Below are 14,794 nucleotides of genomic sequence, written 5' to 3'. Positions count from 1 at the left end.
TGCACCAGTCAGAGTCGGTGCATGGTGCTCTCGATCGAGTTGGCTCAAGGAGCGTCCGAAAAATCAGACGAGAGGTTGCAAGGTGTCCGAACTTTCGGCAGTTGTTATACATTATGGGTCTATGGGGAGAGAATGGTGGTGCCGCGAAACAGACCGAATAATCGAGCATGCCTGAATTTTTGGACTCCGAAAAATCAGTCGGCAATTGTGTATATATATATATATATATATATATACTAGACAGTTCCATGCAGAGCATGTAATTATCTTTGTTTTCATGCAAGTCATGTGCAATATATTAAAGAGGCTAAAAAGTTGAAACATTCTCGTGCAGTATACATAATGCACAAATGCGGTGCTTAGCTAGCTAATGTGGTGATTCACTATTTCGTTGGTGTCACATGCTCGATGCAAGGACCCTTAAAGGGACACTGAAAGCAAATAATAAGTCGACATGGACTGTTTAAATACCATTCCAGAAACCTTGCAACGCTTGTTTCGTGCCAAGAAAGGACTTAGTTTACAAGAAAATTGCGTCTGAAGGATCCAATTACCTTTTTCGAAATTCAAATCTTCCGCCACCTAACCGGGCGAGTGGTGACGTTGCATATGCCATCACCACCCTTTGCTGTCCTCGGTGAGTAAAACGGCGCCCGACAGACAGCGGCACCGAGCCACGACAGAGCGGCGAATTCCCCGCTGCAGCTTCTTTTCGGTCAAGTGGCGCAGACCTTTCAGGCACTCCACGACATCGCATGGGAGTTGAATTCTGTTTTCACTGCCCTAGGCAGTTCAAAAAATCTGACGTTGACTGTACAACTGACCAAGAAGATGCTTCAAATTGTCCATGGAGCGAATGAGTGGCGGAAGGAGGACGAGAACAGAAAGAACCTACACCTTGAGGAATGAACAGGAAAGGAAGCATGCTGCTGCCATTTTGAAGAAGCTTGAGCTCAAAAAACAAAGTGTTGGCTGATTCCGAGAGGCAGGCGCCCTCATCCAAACCAAAATAAACTCTTTAAAGCAGTGAAACACAGTGAGGCATTGTGCACAGGCTGAAAGTAAGTCAGGACAGTTTGGGTTGATTTACGAGCTATTGAGAGAGGATGTCAATTATATAAAGTTCGGACCTCATACCACTGAGCTTGCTATCAGTTGATAGAAATAGCCCATTTTCTAAAATATTTGCTTTTGTATGCATCATCTTTTTATTCGTATTTGAGAATGTCCGACTTGATTTGCAATTTTTTTCGAAGACATTTTATTTGCTGTGCATTTTACAAACCCCTCCCATCTATTCTCTGTTTGAATAACATAAACACTACTCCTTAGTATTAAAATTGAATTAAGTCGCTTCTTTTAAATTTTTTTCATATGCTTACTAGAGAGTGACAGCATCGGGCGACATGGTTTCAGCCCGTCTTAACATAAAACATAGTTCTGCATCACTCAGGAAATTTTGCAAAGGCACTCAGGGAAAACCTGGAAAACTCAGGGAATTTGGAAATGTCAACTTGGTAAACACCGTGATAGTTGTATTCAATGCTGGCTGCTTGTTGCTGGCGATGGTGCTGCCACAAGAACTTGATGTCGAATGCTGAAGTATCATAGCTTTGTAATGTAGCAGTACAGTCAAATCTTGTTTCAACAAATCACACTGCATCCGTTACAAAGATATCTTTGTTTATATCTGACATCTAATATCAAAATACATTTGTGACGCTGATATTGGTACATTCTTTTTTTATTTACTTCAGTATACCTGGTCATTCGTTATATCTGTGTTCATTATGTGGAGGGCCGACTGTAATATTTCTTCGTGTTTCAGAAGTAGAAGGTCTTCAAAGTTCTTAATCCCCAGCAGCCATTGAAAGGAGCCCACACTTGCACTACGTTAAAAAGGTTACTGCACTATTTTAAAGCTCCACAGCTTTCCATAGCTCTGTGTTGTTGCATTATTTGAAACTCATGGGGACATGCAGGTTCTGTGTGCTGTGTTTACACTTGGCCTTTAAATGTTGTTTCTTCTTTTTCAGGAAAAACATCAGCCTTCGTACGATTGCACGGTGTTTACTGAGGTGAGTAACATTGGTCACTGAGCATTGCGAGGAATTTTATTGTTGTGGTATCAGTTATCTAGGGCAGAAAACCAGGAGAAAGGCTTGCTCAGGTGTGGGCATAAGGAAAGGAGTAGGTGGCATGAAAAAAAATTGGGAGCACTTTTCTTCCAAATCAAATGTAGCAGTATTCTTTGTAGTTACTGCTTAAGTGTAGTTTGTTTAATCTGAGCATACTTCAGTGTCAGCTGACTTGTAGTGCTTGCACACAGCTTATGACCTACATTCTTTGCCTTGTCCGTAGCTAATGTATTTGCACAAATATAATGTGACTGAATGTAATGCAAAGACATCTTTTGAAGACCAAGAAAATGAGATGAGAGAACTAATACAGTTGAATCCAAATAATTTGACCTTGCGAGACTGCTGAATTTCATTAAATTATCCTAAAGGTCGAATTAACAAACAGCTGCAAAATGAATGAACTGAAACCTTTTTGGTTGCATTAATTAGTCTATATTCCTTGCTCTTGAAGCAGGTCTCAACTGACATGAGGCAAGGAGTATGTTTATATGACTGTGTGACATGACACAAAACAAACAGCAGCAGATTGCTTCATTGCCCTTTACTGGAGTATATGCCCAACGGTGCGCACAGCTTTGAACATGCAAGAAAACCATGGCTCTGAGGCCTGCTAAAGCACAAGCACCTGATGTGACAGCCATTACGATAGCCTCCTTCTGTTCCATTGGGATAGTCTTTTGCTTCCGGTTTCCACTTGGCAAGCTCATATTGCCGGGAAATTGGCAAAACAGCGACGTGGTCAAAGGGAACAGCTAGCATGCTGTGATGCAAACGACGTCTGTTGTGTTCGAGCAGCACGTGGCACTCAACACGGTGTGCTGACTACACAGCTCGAACAGTATTCTTGGGCGACCTCCATGACTTTCAGAGATAGTTTCACTTTTGTGATATGTCGCGAACCCATCGTAGTATAGGGCCAAAAGAGCTCGGCACAGCACCAGAAATGCTGTCCGTCGTACAGGCCGACACGTTCGGCCTGCAAAAATCTGATGTGCCACTCTCTCGTGGTTATCCCCAGGTGGTCGAAATTTCCGGAGTCCTCCACTACGGCGTGCCTCATAATCAGAAAGTGGTTTTGGCACGTAAAACCCCATAATTTTTTTTTACTCTCTCGTGGTTACGCGCACCCCAAAGCCCTGCTCGCTAGAGCAGCATGCCTCAGAGAGAAGTGGAGGCACTAACTTTTAGCACACCATGCGCAAGCACCGCCCTCGATATGTGGCGTGGTGCAGCTAGGCATGGCTTTTGCAATTGCGAGCTCAGAGGAATATCAGTGTTGCTCGACGGCGCATGCATCACAGGATCAGCTGCCACACCAGATGAGTGCACTCAGCGGAAAGTTCTATGCTCGTTGTGCAACGGTTGGTATTTTTGAGTGCATTCACATTAGGATTGTCAAAGTGCAAAAAAGTTTATGTGTGTGAAGTGTGGGAAGCCAGTCACATGGTATATATATATATAGTGTGCGTGTGTGTGAAGGAAGTAGTTCTCGGATCCGGCGTTTAATAAGTTGAAATAAGTGTAGGCATGCATAGAAAAGTGAAAACAAACATTTAATTTCGACGTTTCGGCCAGGGTCTGGCCTTCATCGTGAGTGCGATTGCAAGCAGTTTATACATAACAGAGTGAGGAAATGCACTGAATTGTTCCTGAACCTCCACGGGTGGTATGCAGATGGGCCACCAACCTCAGAGATGTCACGTCCTTGAAACTTAACTCAGCTACCTAACTTCAAAGGCTATGCACCACATAGAAAACTTGGATGGCAACTCTGCCCCATGATGAGTACCACTAATGTTGCCAAGAGCACCGTATCTTCATTTTCATTCAAAATACAAGGGGATTACAACTGTGAGACTTGTAACATTGTATATCTCCTTGAATGCACCATTTGCCATGCACAATATGTTGGACAAACGGAAACCCCTTTTAGGCTATGCTTTAATAATCACAAATCACATGTAAAATATATACTCCACTTGCCCTCTGCAAACGTGTGAACACACTAGGCCAACCTTTCGAAAAATTTAAGGCCACTATTTTGAATTTAGGATTCTCCACTCACCATGACAGAGAAGCTTGCAAATCATCTAATACACAAGTTCAGCACAATTTCTAGTGCAATTAATGAAAGCATAGGTATGTACGTGTGTTTGTATTCATAGGCTACCTGCGCTTTCTTTTTCATTTTGGCACAAGTGAATGTACGCGTGTTTGTATTCGTGGTACCATACATTTTTTTTTATTTTAATATACTTCACTCTTACAGAGAGAATCTGTAAATTGAACTCTGGGTTTTCGCAGTCACATTCTTGTGAAGGCCAGACTCCTGCTGAAATGTCAAAATTAAATGTTTGTTTTTGATTTTCTACTTTCAATTTATATGCAGTCAAACCCGACTATATCGAACCAGTTTACATCGAATTATTCTATAGTATAGTTGCAATGAGTATATATAGCAAGAATTAGGCTAACATCGAACAAAAATGGCAGCGACTCCCAATATATATAGAACGTGAAGCGGTGCAAAAGTGCCCTCAGAAGTTCCCTTTCCCTTACGGTGGTGGGGAAACCCGCCGACACGTCCCAAAAGGGGTTTAGCCCGGCAGCACGGCACCATCCACCCGCTCTTCCTACCGTGACCGCGCCACATTGGGTGGGTCGGCGACACCCTGCTGCAAAAAATTCTCCTGGCCCACCCACAGTGCTTGCTCAGACAGCTAATCGGAGGCTCTTGTGCCCTCGTCATGCAAGATGGTGCAAGCCTGAGTAGCTGCTTTTTTCATTCGTTGTGTTCGTGCAATGTTGGCCTTCTCCTGCAGTGTTGCCATCATGGCTAGCGCGAAGCAGCAGAATTGGCCTTTCACTGTGAAGGTAGAAATCATAAACCGAGTTAGACATGGTAAAAAGTCGGATGTCGCCACAGTGTCAAGATTCCGAGGAGCACTCTCAGTATCATCTTGAAGAATAATGGGGAGATCATGGCTAATGCAGAAAAACGACAGAATGCCCATGCTGCCTGATGCGCACGCACAGCCGTGTATAAGACGTCGAGGCGGTCATGTACATATGGTTCATCTGAAACTGCTTCTGACATGCAGACTTCCGATGGCCCGGTGATGACTCTGAAAATGCTTATGAGTGGGACGAGGCCATTGCCGGTATTGCCAAAGTTTGGAGCCATCTGTCAAAATTTCCAGAAGCCATTGATGGATCAGCGGTTGACGAGTTTGTGAGTGTGGATGATGGTGTCACGACCACGGGAGAGCCCAAAAACAGGACTATATTGCTGACATCATATCGAGCAAAAGTGATAGCAGGCACAATGAGGAAAACGACGCTCCTTTACCCACATCCTCCGAGGTGATTGATGCACTTGCACTAGTCCGGCACTTCTGCGCAATGTGGCAGGTTGCGGCCTCAGCTGCTCCGACTCTTTAAGACAATGTGGACTGCTCCGACTCTTGAGACAATGTGTACAAGTGCGTGCTGTCGCAGGCAGCGAAGTTGCCCAAGCAGAAGAAGATACCAGACTATTTCATGTGAATTCCATCTATAAAGCGAATTCCATCTATAAAGTGCTTTTATAAATGGTATGTGCTTTTATGACGTCCAATTCTTTTTGCACGCTTATATCGAATTATGCCCTATATCGAACTGATAGGCGCTTTTCTTTTTATTCAAGTTCGATATAACGGGATTCGACAGTATATAATATAATATATAGAGTGCAACTGACAGTCGTCTGCTTTGGACCACTGTCAGTTGCACTTCACTCCTCAAAGAGGCAGGATGTATGTCGAGTGAGCCGTTGGACAACACTTTGCTATGTGGTGAGCATGGTCTGAATCATGTATCTGGGGCCTCAAAGAGGTGCGACGTAATGTTGATGCATTTGTCTCGCTTCTAGCACTAAATTGCCACTGGGCATTTTTGGTTTTTGAGACAAATCTAGTTCGTTATATCCATTGGAAAGACAATTTTACTTCGTTAAAACAAGGCCTGGAATACACGTATATTTATGAGGATTTCAAGATGAACTATATTTACTCTATTATATCCATTATTTTGCTTTACAGTTGAACCTCAATATAATGAACTTCAATATAATGAAATTCTAAATATAACGAAGTACAGTCGGACCCGGCTATATCGAACTCGCAAAAAGACGCCTATCAGTTCAATATAGAGCAGAATTCGATATAAGCCTGCTAAAGAATTGGATGTCATAAAAGCACATACCATTTATAAAATCACTGTATAGACAAAACAGCTTAGTTTCGCATGAAATAGTCCTCTATTTTCTTCTGCATGGGCAGTTTCGCTGCCTGCGATGCGCGCACTTCTCTAAATTGCCTAAGGAGTCTGAGCTACTGAGGCCGCAACCTTCCACATTCGCCCAGAAGCACGGTGGTGATTGGTGCGAGTGCACCTATCACCTCGGAGGACATGGGCAAAGGACCCTCGTTGCTTTCCTCATTGTGCCCACTTTCACTTGTGCTCGGTACGATGTCGGCAATGTAGTCTTGTTTTCGGGCTCTCCCATGGTTGCGACACCATTATCTGCACTCACAAACTCGTCAACCGTAGATTCAACAAGGCTTTGCGGAAATTCTGACAGCTCGGTCCAAACTTCGGCAACACCAGCAGCGCCTTCGTCGCACTCATCAGAAATTAGTCATCACCAGGCACGTGGAAGCCGGCATGCCTGAAGCAATTTCGGATGAACCACTTGTACACGACCGTGCGTACGCGTTGGGCTCCAAGGACATAGAGTCACGAGTTTGTACGCTTTAACCCTAATCTCCCCCTTATTCTTCAAGATCGTGCTGAGAGTGCTCCTCAGAATCTTGCACGCTGCGGGGAACCCGACTTCTCACTGCGTTCGACCCAATTTATGATTTCAAGCTTCACGGCGAAAGGCAGATTCTGCTGCTTCGTCACGGCAACACTGCCGGAGAAGGCCCACAAAGTGCAAACACAATGAACCCAAAAAGCAGCGAGACAACTTGCACTTGCACCATTTTGCACGATGAGGGCACAAGAGCCTCTGATTGGCTGTCTGAGCAAGTGCTGCGGGCGGGCCAGGATCATTTTTTGCAGGGGCGTGTCGACAGCTTGCTCGACGCAGCGCGGTCACAGTAGGGAGAGCGGTTTGATGTAGCCTCGCTGCCGGTTTTCCCCGCCACCACGAGGGAAAGTCAACTTCTGGGGGCACTTTTCCGTCGATTGATGTTCGATATATCGGGAGTCGACGCTATTTTCGTTCAATGTAAGCATAACTTTTGCTATATATACCTATTGTAACTATACCGTGTTCAGAAATTGTTCAATATGAAGAATAATTCTATGTAAACGAGTTAGATATAGTCGGGTTCGACTGTATTTTCCTTTTTATAACCTCTTGTCCATAGAACAGAATGTATTGAGAACCTCAACATAACGAAGTGTGTTTGTATGCGATTTCAATATAACGAAATTTCACTGCTGCTGCCAAGGAATGCCGAGACAATAAATAGAAACTTCCGCGGACGCAGATGGTCAAATGATTAAATCGCAAGTGGCTGCTTGCAAACGGCACCTCTCCAATTGCGTGCGGCACGACAAGGGCAACTGCCAAAGTGCAACCACATCATGTTCCCTATAACGTACAAGTGCGATAAGATCCTATCGTGCCCTGCGCACTGTGTGCTTTAGGTGTGAATGAAAGTGTGTGAGGGTGAGACAGGAAAGATGGTGGCTTCACGAGTGCTGCCTTCCCGCACGAACAAAGGGAAAAGGGGGTGGGCGGGAACGAGCTCACAGTAACACGATCAAGTGTGTGCAAGGAGACAGGGATGCAGAGGGGGGATAAGTTGGCTCACGTCTTGGTTTCTGGCTCACATCTCAGCTGTGGCTGCACATGTCTACAAGCACGGCTGAGTGCATAACGCCCGCACACCCTGCTTTAGAGGTAATCTGCCACGTGTGCGAAGAGTGGGCATGCCAAGACAGCGTAGCACCATGTAAGCCGTCTTACAACGCGTTTAGTATTGGTGGTTGCATAAACTCTGGTAGTTTCAATGACCCGTTGGAGCGAGAGGCAGACCAAGAATTTGCTCCCCAGTGCCAGCGCTTCTCCCATAAGCGTCATCCCAGCGTGGGCGAAGCTGTCAGCTGCGGGGGCAGAATGCATGCAAAAGCATGGCTGGCTTTGCTTAATTCGTATCGCCGAGAAGATATTGTCGACGTACGTGGCATGAAATCGTATCATTCGTCGCCGACTCCCAAATTTGTCAAAATGAATTGTTTTCTCTTTCAAATTTGCTTTTTTTCGATTGCCCTCTTGTTCGGAAAATTCTGCGGCCCCTTTCCATATGAGAAAAATCGATCGGCGATTGTACCTATTTGTACAAAAAGTTGAATTTCAATACAACAAAATTTCGATATAACGAAGCAAATTGCTGATTTTACCAACTTTGTTATATCGAGGTTTAACTGTACCTAATTTTGTTATAGCAAGGTTCAAGTGTAGTAACTGTGAGGGGGTGCTGATTCGGATCATTGCAGATCAAAATAACCGAAGCGGCATCCTTTCAAGTTCAAAGTAAACAAATTTTTGTTCCGTAGCAGTGTATGGTTTCTCGCCGGGACTTTTCAGTGCATTTGAATTAAGTGAAAAGTCAAATTAACCAAGGTTGGAATTAACAGGAGTCGTCGACTGTATTGCCATTACAATGCAAAATGCAACCATGTGAAGCTGGCAGGTTTCATTAATAAAGGAAAGCCATAGGGAAAATTGACTGTGGTTTAATGGGAATGTAGAAACGATAAGATTAAGGGAAATGAAAGTGCACAAAAAAATCTTGCCACCGGTGCAAGCCAAACCCACATCTTCTGCATGAAGCGTGTGATGCTGTGTCTGGCAGGCAATTTATGGACAAAATTAGCTTTGTAAAGTTTCTTCCATGCTTGAGGGTGCAGTGGAAGTAGAGGTTTTCAATTTCTACAAATCGTCAGAGCATAAGCTAGCAGGAGCCTCCCATGGTTTTGAGTGAGTGTGGACAGCACTTATTGCCCTTGAACAAGGTTCTTGGGCCATATCTTATATTTGTTATCAGTTTTGGATTGTACATTTTCTCGCAAAGTGCATAGTTGCCGAAGTATCTCAAGAAATGTGTCGAGGCTCCACGATACATATGTGGAAAGGGGGCATCATTACGTCATAAATAATATACAGTTGCCAGTAGCAGTGTTGTTTTAATTATACTGCATTATTCACTACATGTTTTACATTTATCAGCAATAAAAAGGACTTGTCAGCCCAGCTTCTCAGATAACGCATATTCAATGTGTCTGAAACCTTTTCCTACTTTTTCAAACCTGGCTTATTGAGGCTTGGTTCTGTTCAAATGGAGTTGCTCCTCTTACTCCTTTTTCACTCCTTTTTCACTCAGTGCATTTCCGAGCCAGCATTTGCACCTGCCAGCCCTCCCCTGAGTGCCAGTGGCAACAGCAACAGTGGAGCCACGAGCCCTTCTGTAGCACTAGCAGTTGGGGCCCAAGGTCCTGCTGCTATTCCAGTCGGAGCGCAGGGTCCGTCTCCGACCACCCCAACCAGTCTGTTGCCTGTCGTGTCCAGCGCACCCACTACTAAGCCACCACCGGTGGCCAGTGTTCCGCCGCTGCCTCCCATACCTGTGTCTCCTCCTCAGCCCATCCAGCAGCGACCTAGCAGCACCAGCAACTACTCACCTCAGGGAAGCGGCGACAGCTTCCCTCCTCCTGCTGCAAGCACCGCCATGCCTGACCAGTGAGTTGCACGTAAGATTAAGTTGTAAACGGTGCCAAAAGTCACAAAGGACAAATAAAGAGTTATCCAGATGATCACAAGTTGACTTGTGACCTTCTGGATGATTTCTTATTTGTCCTTTATGTTCTCTGGCACCGTTTGCAAGCCGTGACAAATGAACCAGTAGCTCGAGAACACATTTTGGTCGAGATTAAAAGGAGCCTTAAATAAAGACTGCCCAAAGCCATGTTACTACAATCGACGCTTGCTACAATGGACGGTGATCATCCAGTGAAAGAGGTCTGTTATATCCCAAGTCTGTTCCATCCAAACTTTGGGTCGCGGTATGTTGTGAAATGGCAGAACTTCACATGTACCGCCGTCTGACCTGCACGTGACCGCAGGAATGATAAAAACATTGAAATTAAGATAAATAACTATAGATAAACGGATATGCAATAATCGTACAGCCACATAAGCATTTTCCTGTTTGCTTTTTTTCGAACGCTAGTTGTTGACAAATGGCAGTTTCCCCACATTAGAGCATATATACACCAACATAACACAGAATTAATGGCTGGCACAACGGTGGAGAGATGGCCAATCGGTGCTACGCTGCCAGTCGTCTGGTCTGAGTGTGTCTCCACCACTGACACAAACCTCACCTACAGCTTGCTTTTCACACAAAACAGTGTCCGGTACAATAAACTGATGTCTCAGTTTCATCTTTTGTGACAAATGACGACCACTGTCAAATCTGTAACCTGAGCAAGATCTGCGGTACGAGGCAAGTCCAACTCGGAGCCTGCGTCTGGCTGCCACGGCGCTGCATGCAAGATGGCTCGATCGCATCACGCGCCTTGCAGTCTGGACGCCGTGTGTGGATGCCTATCTTGTTCTATGTGCTGAATGATGCTACGAGAATTGAAGCACTCTCAAAACAGCGCATTTTGCAATCATTGGTGTTTGTCTCTGAAGTGCTTTAAGCTAAAGTTTGACTTCGAAGTTGGTTAGGCCTAGTGGTACCCTCGGCACTTGTTCGGCACTGGGCTGACAGTGATAGACAGTGATGGTCAGCTCACATAGTCACACAAAAAATTCTGCCAGTGGGGCGTCACGTGGCACATCATTGTGGAGAGCTTGCCACTAGTTATTGGTTTCTTTAGAAGAGTGGCATTTTTGTAAATTCCGCAAGCTGCCAGAACTGGTTGTGTGCAGTAAATTTCCACACACAAGCATCGCCGCAACAAAGTACATTGTATTTACACCATCTGCACAAAATTAGGGAAAAAACTTGATCTGTTGTAGCCAATAGTCCATAAATAGCCGGGTCCATCAAAAGCGGAATTCATGGCACTGATAATATAGGAAGACCAAACTAAGTGAGAAAAATGGTCCGTTATTTCCAAACGTATGTTGTACACAGATCTGTTGGAACGGGTGTGGACTGTATTTACTGGTGATCCCAAGGCTTTCTTTTGTGAACGTGTTCGAGCAAGAATTTTCAGAATAGGCATAGCATTGCCGACTTGCCACCTAGTTTAGCCACCTGCTGCAGGAGCTCAGTGACTGGCATTCCGCTGGAGGACACGAGGTCTCAGATTTGACTCCTGGTCATAGCTTTCGATGGACGAGACTTGAGTAGGTGCTGTAAAATCTCGCATTGTAACAGTGAGCTGATGCAGCAATTTCAGGGTACTATCGCACCGTGTCTTCTGCTTTTGCATCATTGATGGTTTGCTGAGCCTCCTCTCATAGCAACATGGCAGTTTTGCTATCGCAGAGGCGTAATTTACTAAAGCTTTTTACCCTAATATACCTCCGTAGGATCAAGGCAAAGTCTTGTTGCCACAACATGCTTGTATTATTTTAGTTACCTTCCTTGAAACAACTTGGACTTGAGTGACTCCAAGAGAGCCTAGATGCTGTTTGCCGTCAATATTCATTTTATTGCTTTCTTTTTCTGTGCATGCGCTTTGCAGGAACCCTGGAACCCCAGGCAGCTCAACTAGTGACATACTTGAAGTTTCAGATGCATCCCTTTCATCACCGGTAAGATGAGCATCAACTGTACTTCTCACAATGTATGGCTCCACTGGGGGCCCAATGCTACAGCAGTTTTGAGCATCACATTGAAGCATCAGGCTTCAATGCTATCAATAATACTTCAATACTACAATACTTTAATACTATCATGTATTCACAAAATCTGTAAATTGCAAATGAGCCTTACTGTTTGTTAGAATAGTACTTACATTTGTTTAGTGCATTGAGAGTGCATGTTTAGCATGCATAGTAGCATCTCCAATTTGAAGCTTCATATCAGTGTATGTAAAGTATGAAAAATGTGTAATTGTGTAATTGTGTAAATGTGTGAAAAAAATGTAACTTTGAGGTAAAATGTGGAGGACTAAGAATGTTTCAGGAGCTCATCATTGAGCAAGGCTTCTGTTAGAAAACTTTAGCTGGCATGTAGTATACATTTTAATGCTGCCATTTCAACAGAACACAGTCGTGGAAATACAAACAACACAGAAATGTCAGTAATATCTGGCAACACTGTTTCAAACCAGAATATGCTAGCACACTTGTCTGTTCTGGGATACTATCAGGCAAGGAAGATTATGACTCAGTCAACTTCTGTTAATTCGACCCTGACAAGATTGAAGAAAGAGATTGAATTATCCGGCAAATTGAATTAAACAAGTTGCATAAAAAATGCCAAAACATACTGCAAATCCATTGGGCAGTATTATCCATACTAACATGTGCCGCGAATCAAACATGCGCCAACTTTCTGTGTGTGCAAGGTAGAAAACTAACATACAAATTACATTAAAATTCCTAAACAAAGTAGAAACCTAACGTGCACCTGATTTTTTAGCAAGAATAGAACTGAAGAAAGTTCAGTCCCATAGAAATGCATGAGTGCCAGCCGGGACCTTCGGTAGGGATTGAATTAACCAAAAAATTGAATTAACTGGAGTCAAATGAAGTAAAGTCTATTTTACAAGGAAGTTGCTGTTACTGCAAACACATTTATGACAGCATATAAGAGTTTACAGCCACAGACATGATATGGTGGCTGAGTAGCTATGGCATTCTGCTACTGAATACAATAACGTACTGGGTTTGATTACTTGCTGCCTGTAAATGAATGAGTGAGTGAATAAAGTAAGTAAAAATAGGTGATGAAAATAAATCAAACAAGCACACACAGCCACAGAGTGCCACAAGACCCACCTCAACACACGGTGTAAAAAGATTTTGCTGCCAGCACTACTATTTGTGGTTCCGTTTCTGGTATAGTCCTCGAGAAAGGTAATTTCGAGAAATATGCATGTATTGGCTAAAACCCTTTATTTTTGCTCTGATATGAAGTGTCAAGGAGATATAGCCTACAAAAATTCAGAATAGCTCTGCGCTAGTTTGTTGCTTAGCAACACACTCGGAATGGTACTGACAGGGATTACTCTGTTTTACCAGCAGAATTATCAGTCCCCCAGCTCCCAGTTGTCATCAGAAGCCAGCGCCAGTGAGACATCCCACTGGCTACAGCAGAACCGCTTTGCAACCTTCACCCGGACCTTTGCTAGTTTTTCTGGTGAGCCACTCTAGTGTCTTTCTCGGCCATCTTCTGCATTTTTCAATTTTTCCTTTCCTCTCTGTGTGCTGAGAGCATTCAGTGAAAGTGTAATCTTGTAAAATTAATTTATGCATGAATGATGATAGCTATAAAGTGGCAGACAGTTCCAAGGCAAAGTAAACATTGTGGCAGACGTGAACAAGATGACGTGTGAATGTGCTGTTTCTCCAATTGTGTCACAGGGCCGCACTTGATGGGCACCAAAAGCAATGTTTTATAAGAAAGCTTGCATGCATGAATCTTATTTGAAACTGGGATTTCTTTCTGTTCCTACTGCCGTAGTCTGTGCCACTATTTTGTAGCGATACCTTTTCGTGTTTTTCACGTTGATGAGTGGCAGGTTCGATGCTGCTCCTGGGGCAGAATGTTGCTCTGATTACTCACGTTTGTGAAAAGGGCGAAAAGGCATTAGCATTGAAAAGGGCATTGCTACAAAATGGCGACTCTGTTCTTTGTAGTTTCCTTACTTTAGTCTTTGTAATTTATCTTGTTTTTTTTTTCCTCTTTACTTTCCTTTTGTTTCTATTTTGTTTCTATCCCCTCATTCCTGAAGAGTAGGCAGGCATTATGCCCTTCTCATCCGGGCTGCCAACTCTCGAGTGAATGAATTCAAGGTGGTGGTGGGGGAGGGTCAGACAGCTGGCGATGACTGACCCTGTCATTGCCAGGAGCCACCAATATGCACGTGCAAGAAACATGGAAAAATTTTGTGCGACCTACTGTGTTGCGATTCACTAAGAAAAAAAGGTGCAATACATTAGCCTGACTAGCACGGCTACCAATACGGATAGAAGGGTACTGTGAACGGTTAAGGCCTACAAAACAATTGAAGTCACGAAAATAATGAAACCGCCTATGCTTATGACAATGCAACAGATCATAAAAAACAATGCGTAAACAAGTTAGCTGCCAAGCATTATAAAAAGGAAATGTGGTCAATTTATTGTTACACATTAGAAAGAAAAGGGAAAAGTGAGGACATTTGTCTTTCCTAACTGGGTCAAGTCGGGACACAATAACGTTTACTACATGCAGAGTTTAGTGTTTACGACACGTAAAGTCGCAACTGTCCCGCTCAATTTGGGATGATTGGCAACCCTACCAATCAGTGGCAGTTGTCAGCCTGCTTCTTTCCTCACTTTCTTCTCTGTCCATTGCATGTATTTGTTCAAACCAAACAATAACAGTATGCTGTCTATATGAAGAGTATGTGTTACAGGGTCCTCATTATAGAGA

At 43.8% G+C, this 14,794-nt stretch overlaps 1 protein-coding gene across 4 annotated transcripts in view; it reads left to right on the top strand.

Moving 5' to 3' along the window:
- gem (transcription factor CP2 like gemini) overlaps positions 1 to 14,794 on the top strand; it is an 84,684-nt gene that overhangs the window by 42,349 nt on the left and 27,541 nt on the right. For 3 of the 4 annotated variants that reach the window (XM_075693336.1, XM_075693337.1, XM_075693340.1), the window contains 4 exons: positions 2,037 to 2,078; positions 9,578 to 9,933; positions 11,895 to 11,964; positions 13,399 to 13,516. In XM_075693336.1, coding sequence (XP_075549451.1) covers positions 2,037 to 2,078; positions 9,578 to 9,933; positions 11,895 to 11,964; positions 13,399 to 13,516 — 586 coding nt within the window. The remainder of the gene's footprint in view (positions 1 to 2,036; positions 2,079 to 9,577; positions 9,934 to 11,894; positions 11,965 to 13,398; positions 13,517 to 14,794) is intronic. The other variant, XM_075693338.1, reaches the window with a different exon arrangement.

This window comes from Dermacentor variabilis, chromosome 5 (genome assembly GCF_050947875.1).
Source record: "Dermacentor variabilis isolate Ectoservices chromosome 5, ASM5094787v1, whole genome shotgun sequence".
NCBI classification, from domain to species: domain Eukaryota; kingdom Metazoa; phylum Arthropoda; class Arachnida; order Ixodida; family Ixodidae; genus Dermacentor; species Dermacentor variabilis.
This window is presented reverse-complemented; position numbering and strand designations above follow the sequence as displayed.